Source organism: Rhineura floridana, chromosome 3, assembly GCF_030035675.1.
Source record: "Rhineura floridana isolate rRhiFlo1 chromosome 3, rRhiFlo1.hap2, whole genome shotgun sequence".
Classification (NCBI taxonomy): domain Eukaryota; kingdom Metazoa; phylum Chordata; class Lepidosauria; order Squamata; family Rhineuridae; genus Rhineura; species Rhineura floridana.
This window is the reverse complement of record NC_084482.1, coordinates 63,276,283-63,288,285: the sequence shown is the minus strand read 5'-3', so window position 1 is coordinate 63,288,285 and position 12,003 is coordinate 63,276,283. Positions and strand designations below refer to the sequence as shown.

At 42.6% G+C, this 12,003-nt stretch overlaps 1 protein-coding gene across 3 annotated transcripts; it reads left to right on the top strand.

Annotated features, from left to right (window-relative positions):
* Positions 1 to 1,470: 1,470 nt before the first annotated feature.
* On the top strand, positions 1,471 to 11,180 carry LOC133379987 (uncharacterized). 3 transcript variants are annotated; one of them, XM_061616328.1, is made up of 3 exons: positions 1,471 to 1,916; positions 2,249 to 2,603; positions 8,392 to 11,180. In XM_061616328.1, exons 2-3 carry the CDS (start codon positions 2,270 to 2,272, stop codon positions 8,988 to 8,990), a joined length of 933 nt encoding a protein of 310 aa, XP_061472312.1. In that variant the 5' UTR covers positions 1,471 to 1,916; positions 2,249 to 2,269; the 3' UTR covers positions 8,991 to 11,180. The 3 variants fall into 3 exon arrangements, with proteins under 3 accessions (XP_061472312.1, XP_061472309.1, XP_061472310.1); XM_061616325.1 differs by having other exon boundaries at positions 1,472 to 1,662; XM_061616326.1 differs by lacking the exon at positions 1,471 to 1,916 and having other exon boundaries at positions 1,924 to 2,603.
* Positions 11,181 to 12,003: the final 823 nt, after the last annotated feature.

Sequence of the window (12,003 nt, the reverse complement as noted above, 5' to 3'; positions counted from 1 at the left end):
TGATGACACTAAATTGTTCAGGGTTGTTAAAACAAAAAGGGATTGCGAAGAGCTCCAAAAAGACCTCTCCAAACTGAGTGAATGGGCGGAAAAATGGCAAATGCAATTCAATATAAACAAGTGTAAAATTATGCATATTGGAGCAAAAAATCTTAATTTCACATATACGCTCATAGGGTCTGAACTGGCGGTGACCGACCAGGAGAGAGACCTCGGGGTTGTAGTGGACAGCACGATGAAAATGTCGACCCAGTGTGCCGCAGCTGTGAAAAAGGCAAATTCCATGCTAGCAATAATTAGGAAAGGTATTGAAAATAAAACAGCCGATATCATAATGCCGTTGTATAAATCTATGGTGCGGCCGCTTTTGGAATACTGTGTACAGTTCTGGTCGCCTCATCTCAAAAAGGATATTCTAGAGTTGGAAAAGGTTCAGAAGAGGGCAACCAGAATGATCAAGGGGATGGAGCGACTCCCTTACGAGGAAAGGTTGCAGCATTTGGGGCTTTTTAGTTTAGAGAAAAGGCGGGTCAGAGGAGACATGATAGAAGTGTATAAAATTATGCATGGCATTGAGAAAGTGGATAGAGAAAAGTTCTTCTCCCTCTCTCATAATACTAGAACTCGTGGACATTCAAAGAAGCTGAATGTTGGAAGATTCAGGGCAGACAAAAGGAAGTACTGCTTTACTCAGCGCATAGTTAAACTATGGAATTTGCTCCCACAAGATGCAGTAATGGCCACCAGCTTGGACGGCTTTAAAAGAAGATTAGACAAATTCATGGAGGACAGGGCTATCAATGGCTACTAGCCATGATGGCTGTGCTCTGCCACCCTAGTCAGAGGCAGCATGCTTCTGAAAACCAGTTGCCGGAAGCCTCAGGAGGGGAGAGTGTTCTTGCAATCGGGTCCTGCTTGCGGGCTTCCCCCAGGCACCTGGTTGGCCACTGTGAGAACAGGATGCTGGACTAGATGGGCCACTGGCCTGATCCAGCAGGCTCTTCTTATGTTCTTATGTTCTTAACGCAGGGTGTAGATCGGTTCATGCGGGGAGAAGTGGTCCTTGAGAGTTTGAGGTCCTGAGTCGCATAAGGCTTTATATAAAGGTCAAAACCAGTACAGTACTTTAAGTTGATTGCACTGCTCCACAGAACAGAAAGGAGGTACAGGGAGAAGAGACGAGAGGAAGTCCTGTTGGACAGGTAGAAGCCCTTGAGCTAACGAAACGACTTCGCTAGATATATCCCATTTTGTTTATATAGTACAGTAATTATTTCTGAATTTGCATCTATGAATATAAATTAGCATGTGCAAATTTTATTCACATCTGTGCCATCTTTTGTCCTCTTGCTTTGGCGATGAGTAATTGGCCACCCTACACTCTCCTTTCTACCGGGCAGACAGAAAGGGGAGGAAATTGAGTCTAAAGAAACTAAGAAGTGAGCCCTCCGAGCGAGTCTAAACTTTACAAGTCTATGGAAACGAAGCCACGCGTGATGCGCACGCGTGTTTCGTACTCGGCCCAGATGACTATTCCTTTGCTACGGCGGCTGCTTGGATTCATTCCCCGCTTAGTTATTCGGCCGGCTGTGCTCATTTTACTTGCGCCGTTGCTCTCGATTGAATCGCGCTCGCGGTTAGATCTGAGTGCCGCGCTGGGAGGTAGGTTTCCAGGGCGACGGCCGGTTGCTACTTCGCTTCTCCATCGCGAAGTGACTTGGAGGGAAGAGCTGCCGGTGCCGAGTTGGCAATCGCTGGTGGGAGGGACGCGTTAAGAGTCCCGAACGATAAACAAACTGTTCTTAAGACACAGCCCTCAATAAGGGCACGCTAGTAGCGCCACCCGCTTCCTCCGCCTCCTCGGTAACAGATGCTGCTGCATCTCTCTCAGGATGGGCCTTTGAGCTGAGGCTGCCGTAAGTGTCCATGTTGTAGGGGTAGGGGTGGAATAGAGAAGGGCACTAGTGCTCTGCTTCTGTTCTAAGCTCCTCTGGGGCAGCAGAGTAATCCACCACCACCTCCCCCCCCGAAGGATCCTACATTTCGTCCTCTGCATTAGAGGCAGCTGGCTTAGCTCCGAGATCAGGGTGCCAACACCTCAATGCTAGATCTAGAACATTGAGGACCCTAAGTCAGCAAAGTGCTAGCCCCAAGAGACAGGCAGCGCTTTTTGTATTATTTTGGTGGTTGCACTAACATCAGTGGGGTTTCCCTCCTACCTCCGATAAAGCTTGGTCATTTTGAATAGTCCGCAGCCTCCTTTTCTGCAATGGAGCCCATCAAGATGCCCAGTGACAACCTCATTATCTGTGGGACCCCAGAAAACAAGTCTTCCATGAGAGCTGATCCGAAGGATGGTCCCCCCAACCCATCCCTTTTGAAAGCCCTGGAGGCAGTTTTAATAGCTGGTAAACGTGGCTTGCTTGGTCCAGCAGCCATGGCAGCTGCAGCGGGCACTCCAGAACTGAATCTTGGAAGCAGCAATGGAGTGGCTTGTCGGGAAGGCCTGAATACTATTCCTCGTTGGGCCGGAGTGGAGAAAAAGAAGAAGGCTGTCGATGAGAAGCGTAAAGCTGTGATAACTGTTATACAACAGGTAGAGGGTAAGTCAAACAAGACAGTCTCAAATATGCTGGAGTCACAATCCCAAGCACGTGCTCCCAAGCAGAAGCCTCCTGTGTTTGTTTTCTATGCCATTGTATCTTTCTCACACCTCTGTTGGAAAAAAAATGACATCGGGATGGAAAAGCTTCCAATCCATAGCTGTCTTGTGTGACATGATTGTGGAAACTGTGCCAGCTATATATTTAACTGCTATTCACTGAGACAATTCACTGAACATGACCCAGCAGTGTGATGCTGCGGCAAAAAAGGCAAACACGGTTTGGGGCTGCATAAACAGAGCTATAGTTTCCAGGTCGAGGGAAGTAATAGTCCCACTATATTCTGCATTAGTCAGGCCTCATCTGGAATACTGCGTTCAGTTCTGGGCGCCTCAATTTAAGAAAGATATAGACAAGTTGGAGCGGGTTCAGAAGAGGGCGACGAGGATGATAGCCGGTATGGAGAACAAGTCTTATGAGGAAAGGTTGAAGGAACTTGGCATGTTCAGTCTGGTGAAGAGAAGGCTGAGGGGTGACATGATTGCACTCTTTAAGTACCTGAAGGGCGGTCACATAGAGGAGGGTAAAGATTTGTTCTCTGCTGCCCCAGAGGGTAGGACTAGGTCTAATGGTTTTAAGTTGCAGGAACGTAGATTCAGATTGGACATTAGAAGGAACTTCTTGACAGTAAGGGTAGTTCGGCAATGGAACCGACTGCCTAGGGAGGTGGTGGGATCCCCTTCGCTGGATGTCTTCAAGCAGAGGCTGGACAGCTATCTGCGGGAGATGCTCTATCTGTGGATTTCCTGCTGTGAGCAGGGGGTTGGACTCGATGGCCTACAAGGCCCCTTCCAATTTTATGATTCTATGATTCTATGAGGCCAAGTGCAGATTTCCCTTTATTTATCAGGAAAGTGAAAGCTTGGTCTTTGTGTCCCATGGCCATTGAGAAGGCCAACAAAAATATAATTAATTGTGGGGTGGCAGAAAATGCAGAAAACATGTGTTCCCATATAAATTGATTGTGCACTCACATCATTAAATATGTTAATAATGCACAGTTTTGGTGACTTTGCCTTAAACCGGGACAAGCAGAATGATCAAGGTTATGGAATACCTTTTATGAAAAGTGGGCCTGAAGGTTTGGCATCTAATAGAAACCAGGAAATGAAGAGTTGAAAAAGAAATTGAGTACAATACAATGGTATATAAAATCATGAGATGTTTAGAAAAAGTAAGTAGTGAATTGGTGTGGAAATCATATTGTGTGTGACTGACAAGCAAACATTATTTCACACAGCAAGTCAGACAATGCAGGCTCAGGGCCTCCTTGTTTTGGTGAAATATAGATGTGAGTAGCAAAGAAGGAACTTTATTGTCTTGTGCTCTTGGCCACTCTCTGTCTATCATGTCGTTCGGTCTACAGCAGATCAACAGTTAGTGTATTAATAGAGATATCCTATCTGCACCTTACACCAAGACCAGAGATAAGCTGTTGCTACACCAGTAAAAAAAGTGCTATATCCAATGCATACCCAGCCTGGGAGGGGGAAACACTGTCCTTAGAAAATGCAAAATACGGTGCAGTCTACAAGGCATGTACAAACATGCTCAGGAAGTTGCTGGTTTGAATCCACACAGCCATCATTCATTGAAACGGGGATGGTCAGTACAGTTGTGGACACATATGGATTAACACGCACGTGGTCCCAGGGATAGCAATTCAATACCCCCCCCCAAAAAAGTTGCACACAGCCCACACCAAACATTGGCAAGGTCTGGGACCAGATGCTCCCAAGCTCCCACCGATCATTGAGGAGGAGCCAGCACTGCATCAGGGCCAGGACTTGCACAGCATAAAAGTCCAGGAACACATCACCAGGGACTTCTCCAGGACTGAGGGTGAGCAGACAGCAAAGGGAGATGCTGTGGTTATGAAGTTGCTGGGCCAAGGAGAGTGGGTAAATTGTGGAGCTAGTGGCATGCCAACTAAGCATATCTGTGTGGGAGCATGGGCAGCAAGGAGACGGGTCCATGCACCCTGGAGCCAGGCGTCATTGGGACAGGGACCGCCCCGCAGACATGTCCACAATGTTGCTGAGTAAACCCTTGCTGTGAGAGGGCTGGTGGTAGCAAAAAATGGGCATTGTGGACATGTCTTTAAGATGGCAACAGCCACCATATATGCCTGCAGGGTGACCTGAGAGGGTGTGATCAGGTGCCAGAATGTCCCAAATGTGGTGGAGGCAGTTTGCCGCTGGCCAAACTGGCTGTGCTGGGCATAGAGGGACCTATCACCTTGAGACAGCCCCTTCCCTAGTTGTTCATTAAAAATTTAGCTAGAAATCAGAAGCTTTTTTAACTGTAGAAGCATAAAAGTCTGGAATTGACTGCCCAGAATTTGCCTGAGACCAAAGAATTTCACTAGCTTTAAGAAAGTCTTGGATAAATGTATGAAGTATATCTTTTTATCCTGGAACTCCAAATGTGGTTCATGTGTGTTACTTTGTCACCACAGGGTGGCAATAAAAGAACTTTGAGTCAGCTGATTAATTGATTGTGTGTTGTTAGACTAATTTAAATGTTACTTAAAGTTTAAAATATTGATCTAAGGCCTTTATTTGATCTTTATTTGAATTAAATAAATGGCATAGATATATTATGATTTTTGAATTTCAGAGTCATGATCCATGTGGGAAATGTTAGGCTAAGATAGATATGTGCTCTCCCCCCAATAGATTCAACAAATTTATAGCTTATCCCAGAAAACCCTAGGCACCCTGCTGCAGTTACAGACATATGCTTCCAGAAGTCTTCTGTGTGCACACATGGGTATTGCAGACATCATTCGTGGCCTCAGCTATGAGCTGTAACTTTGCATTAATACCCCAGGTCAGAATGCAAAGAGTGCATGAATTTTTAAGAGAATCAGCTGCTTTTTGTTATCAGATCCTCTTTACAGTATTTAAGACCAATATGTCTTTACCTTAAATCACCTGGATTGTACTTCATACACATTTCCCGGTTCTGCTTAGTTGCTGGTAGGGCATTCTGGTCAGGATTGCATGGTTAATAATTTGTGGGAAGCTGATGGATGGGTGACCTGGCGTGTGGCAGTATTACACTTGTTCATCTTTCTTTGGAGCTGTATGATTCTGTGCTGTATCACAAAACAATGTTCAGATAAATTTTTGCTTCCTTCGTTTTTGGTGTTACATGCGACTTTTGTTAAGATTCAGCATATGTATTGCAGATTTTAAAATCTCTATTTGTTATATTTATATTTATTATTAGTCCATCTAATAAAGAGAAACTAGCTAATTACAGTCAAATGTTCATTTTGGAAGTGTTCTTTTTTTCCCTCTGATGTTTTCTTTAAGACTTCTGTGAAACTGGTTTATAGGTTGTGGGTACAATTCACATTATAATGGATGACAAAGTTTAATGATTGTGACTTGCACCCCTTATTTTCCTCTGTGTGCTGATCTTTAAGCTAATAGAGCCAAAAAGAAGCTAGACATCAAGCTGCATTACGTTACTGCAGTTTTGATACTATAAAAATACTCAAGTCAGGCTCTTACAACCACCTGTCATTCAAGTGGCCATCTCCATGCTGCTGGCTGTTTCCACCACTCACTGAACTTTGCTATCTTCCCACTCTTGCTGCTGTGATTCATGATATCTTCCTCATTCTCAATGAGACTGGTCTGATCACAGAGGTAAGTAGACTGATCATTACTGCTTCCCCTTCCTAATAAGTCAGTCTGTGTTCAGAAGTTTTGCAATTTATCACATGCAGTTGTTAAAAGTGTTTGTTTTGCAAATGGAGGAAATATTCAGGTTTGAGTGCAGAGTTGCATTTTAGAGAGGTGCATCTTTTATGTTTGCTTGCCTGGATTTTGGTTTGTACAGGCATATGTGTGAAAACTACAGTAGCAAGATCATGAAAGCTGCACAAAGTTCACTGAAGTGCAAACAGAATACAGATCTACTCTTGCTCTCTCCTTTCTGTACAGTCTGTATATGTAAAATATAGTTTAACAGTTCAAACATAAGCATACTGACTCAGAAGTGATTTCCATATATAGTATATGCCCAATGGGACTTACTTCCTAATATTTGTGCTTAGGGTTGCAGCCTAAGATTACCATGCTTTGGTCACACTGAAATTCTGGGTGGCAAGAAGATGGGCATGCCAAATTGCATCAAATACTGGCCTCCAGTGTGGCCCTTCTTCTTGGAAAGAGCCAGCGTCTGGACACTAGTCACTGTGGAGGCAGCTTGATTGCTTTTCGTGGTGGGAGAAGAAACTTTACTGCACCTTCAAGACAAGTCAGGCTGAACTGCCTTTGCTACAGCTAGGTACACACTGGTCTCAGGATGACAGGTGGTTGATATCAGGATCACTTTGCTCCTGTTGTCTTCCTTGCCTGCCTATCATCTAGGCTGATCCTCCTAGATGAAGGCATGGTTCTGCAGACCAACCCCATCCTTGCCCTGTGACAGTGGTGGCCATTTCACCTGCTTCTGGAAGCCAGAGCATACATTTGAAGAAAGCAATCCCTTTTCTGTCTCCTTATGTGCTGAGCTCAGTTGCACCATTCATTCTTCCCCACCTTCATCCCCGAGTGGATTTTCTCCAATCTGTTGTCTTAGCAGGTTTCTAGCAAAAAATCTGAATTTCACATATATGCTCATGGGGTCTGAACTGGCGGTGACCGACCAGGAGAGAGACCTCGGGGTTGTAGTGGACAGCACGATGAAAATGTCGACCCAGTGTGCGGCAGCTGTGAAAAAGGCAAATTCCATGCTAGCAATAATTAGGAAAGGTATTGAAAATAAAACAGCCGATATCATAATGCCGTTGTATAAATCTATGGTGCGGCCGCATTTGGAATACTGTGTACAGTTCTGGTCACCTCATCTCAAAAAGGATATTCTAGAGTTGGAAAAGGTTCAGAAGAGGGCAACCAGAATGATCAAGGGGATGGAGCGACTCCCTTACGAGGAAAGGTTGCAGCATTTGGGGCTTTTTAGTTTAGAGAAAAGGCGGGTCAGAGGAGACATGATAGAAGTGTATAAAATTATGCATGGCATTGAGAAAGTGGATAGAGAAAAGTTCTTCTCCCTCTCTCATAATACTAGAACTCGTGGACATTCAAAGAAGCTGAATGTTGGAAGATTCAGGACAGACAAAAGGAAGTACTTCTTTACTCAGCGCATAGTTAAACTATGGAATTTGCTCCCACAAGATGCAGTAATGGCCACCAGCTTGGATGGCTTTAAAAGAAGATTAGACAAATTCATGGAGGACAGGGCTATCAATGGCTACTAGCCATGATGGCTGTGCTCTGCCACCCTAGTCAGAGGCAGCATGCTTCTGAAAACCAGTTGCCGGAAGCCTCAGGAGGGGAGAGTGTTCTTGCACTCGGGTCCTGCTTGCGGGCTTCCCCCAGGCACCTGGTTGGCCGCTGTGAGAACAGGATGCTGGACTAGATGGGCCACTGGCCTGATCCAGCAGGCTCTTCTTATGTTCTTATGTTCTTATGCTCTTAATTTTTAATTCAGATATATATTAGTACAATTCTGGCTTCTCAAAAGCACAGCTCACTTTCTTGGTTTTAGTCTTGAGAGCATCTTGACCAAAATTGTCTAGCATATTAACATTTTAATATATTTTACATTTCAGTTTTTTAACCCTTAGTACTAGAGCAGTCGGGATGGAGGAACAGTAAACTTGTAAAGTTCAAGCTGAAGCAGTTGAACTAATGTGACATTTTACTTTTAGGTGTTGAAAACCTGCAACCTGCCCCAAAGGAAATCTGGATATGTGGCAATTCTGTGATCTTGGCATCAAGGAGGAGAGCCGAAAAAAGCCAGCCCAATGGATTGCAGTTCGGCATTTCTACTTCAAGGGCACATGTGTATTGGCATGGAATACAGGCAATGATGTGGGAGCAGCTGATGCCTCTTCTGCATGAAATTTATCATCTCCGAACTTCTCCATCGCTTATAATAATTCATCTTGGGGAAGATGATTTAATGCCCAAGAATAACATTTCTCTCATTATCTCCATGAAAAATGACTTGGCCATTCTTAAAAGAGCATTCCCAAATGCTACTATAGTTTGGTCTTCACTGTTGCCAAGACGTGTTTGGAAGAAAGACCAACATCCTGAACAGATGCAGAAAACTCAAGAGCATATTAACAGGAAAATGGTAGACTATTGTAATGAAATTGGTGTACACTTTCTGTCACATAACTTGATTACCTCTGATAAAGCAAACCTGTTCTTGCCCGATGTTAATGACCTATCTGATGCAGGAGCTGATATCTTCATAGCAGACCTGAAGAAGGTCTTAAGGTTCTATCAGATTTTGGGATAGGTGGGAAAGGGATGTTAAAAATATGTGCTTGTAGTTGTCAGAAGGATGGGTTTGTTGTTGCTTTACCATCATATTGCGTCTTGCAAATGGGAGATTTGGATAAATGAGGTGGAGATGGGCTGCTCATTCAGAGGATGCTTTAAACTGCATTTTAAACATACAGATGACACAAGCTGACTGTGTTCCTATAACTAAGTTCTGTAACAATGCGACCATCTAATGACAAATCAAAGAAACTGGTCCATCTTAACATCAATAAGATTTTAAATGTATATTGTCATAGTTAATGAAACTGTTCATTTTGATCGTTTAGAGAGATATAAGATGCTATGACTAAAAAAGTTGTGAACCTGTGAAATGGATCCTGTATCTGCTTCTTGCTTGGTTTGTAAGCTACTCTTTATTCAAAGAGGCATAGATTCCTTGGTATTTGAGTAGTGATGATCAGGAACTCTAGCACGAACACATGAAACATTTTTTCACATTAACAAATTGTATGTGAAAGTATATATGGGAACTTCTGCTATAGCCTTTTATGATATCCAACACTGAAAGACATGTATATACAGAAACATATTTTTTCAGTGTAGGATATGAGCAAAGGGTATAGCAGCAGGGCTCCCATGTAGTGTATATTGGATTTACATTGCACTCTCTCACGCAATCAACAAATCCTTTACTCCATATGATCATTGAATGCTATGACCTGTTCCAGAGTAAGCCATTTGAGGACTATGTTTCTGCCACAGACTAGTAGCATTTCCTACTGGAGTCATTTGGAGCAATAGCTATGATTCCCAACAGTCATTCACTAGTTTGGTGGCAGCTAGAAATTATGCCTTATAACAGTCTATTGCCTTTTGTACCAATCCCCCCCATCTTACTGTTGTAGTTTTGATGTAAGTTTGTCCACTTAGCTACCATAAAGACGTGGAATTATGCATGATGTGTTTAATATCAGGGCTTTCCCCCAAAAAAGCTGTATTTCTGATAATAGCAAGTATAAGGAAAATCCATCTTACCTCTCCAGTATCCAGACTTAATAAAAATTGCAGGCAGCTCTATTTTTCCATGAGAGAAAATCCAAATAGCACCAGCACCGCCATAGGACCACAAAGTAATGAGGTAGCTTTCATGTTGCACAGAATTCTTCCTCTGGCTAAATATGAAACAAGGGAGGACAGGGAGAGAAGAGAAGATATTGCTAGCGAGGGCGTATTGGAAGCCCCGTCTGCAATATGTGATGGTCTTAACGTGGTGATTCAGGAAGATCTTTGTCAACTGATTAGTTTATGCCTAATGCAAATGATCTGAAGTTGCACCAAAACATAATAGGACAAAGATGCAGTGACTACTCTCTCTTTGCAAATGGCAAAGCTAGCAGTTATTTGGATCTATCTCATTTGGATTTGTCTCACTTCTGAATAACTGCTTTGGTATTCTTAAAGAGGTAATTACCATTGCTTCTTTGGTGCAACCTGAAATCATTCAACCTCTGCATAAACAAACCTAATCAATGTGCAAAGGGCTTTCTTATCACATACTGCAGATAGGACTTTTATCATGCCCTTTACCAGCAACTTATTTCTCCCTTTTTCTCTCTGCAACCCTTTTTTGTTTAACATTCTGTCTGATGAAGAGGTTTGTGCAACTGAAAAGTTAGGTCTCTACTTCGTGACTTTTATTTGTTCCTAATAAAAGCCTTATACAATGGCTGTTGTTTCCATAATTAATAGAAATTGTCACAATCTTGCGCTTTTTTTGTAAAATAATAATCAATGATATGCTTTATTTTCTTAGGCTTTCTTTTTTCCATCACTATTTTGTTATAAACCTACAAATTATCATTCAGTATAGAGAAGTCAGGATAATGTTGTAAATTGTATAATGACCAAGAAGTTAGCTTGAGGATGATCCTATCTATGCGGTCAGATATACATGCAGAAGTATGAAGTTTCATATGTGGTTTCAACAAAAAGTTAAAAAAACAAACATATTGTGCATGTATGTAAGATAATTAGAATTAGCAGTCAGAAGCTACCACACCTCCAGATAATTATTTTGCAGTCATGAAATTATCCAAGCCAGAAGGAGAAAAGGGTTTATGTTTGGCTACTTGAAATTTTACTATCTATTTTTTTAAAAATGAATCTCAGTGTAAATGTTGTAATAAAACTATGGCTTTGTGTAGTGCTTTTCAGTGCTTTTAGTACAACAGAAAAGTTACTGTGTTGGTTGATGCATCAAGAGTTAGAGGTAAGTTGCTAGAAAAGCTGCTCCACCTGGAATGAAGACTGAGACTAATGCCTTCCTGTCATTGGAGCTTAGGCACATCACTTAAGTGGCCATTGAAGTCTGTGAATATGGATGAACAGTAATGGAAAAATGTCTGCAAAACCAAGAAACTATTATTTTTGTAATTTTTTTATATATGCACTTGAGTTCCACAATTGGTCTGTGTTTTGTTTTGTTTTGGGTAGGATGAGGCCTTGCCAAAACTATATCTGCAGAGTTGGATGTTTGCAAAATACAACAGTATATGCCAGAAGCAAAGGCTACAGGAGCAAGCAAAAGGTTCTTTAAACCAAGAGAGGATTGTGACTTGCAAGCACATTTGGAGAACTGAAATTGCATAACATGATAGAAATGCAAACATGACTCTATATTATCTTTTAACGAATTGTATAGGGGCAAAGATTGCATCCTGAGCCCTGCTATTGTTTGTATCTTCATGTATGTTAAATCAATTCTTTGTCTTGCTTTGAAACTAAATCTAATGTTCTTATATATCATCTGAGTTGCTCTCCATGGTACTATTGTTTAATTTTGTTAAGATTCTCACCTAAGACCCTCCATGGTGCAGAGTGGTAAGCGGCGGTAACGCAGTCGAAGCTCTGCTCACGGCCGGAGTTCGGTTCCAACGGAAGGAGGAAGTCGAATCTCCGGTAAAAGGGGTCGAGGTCCACTCAGCCTTCCATCCATCCGTGGTCGGTAAAATGAGTACCCGGCATAT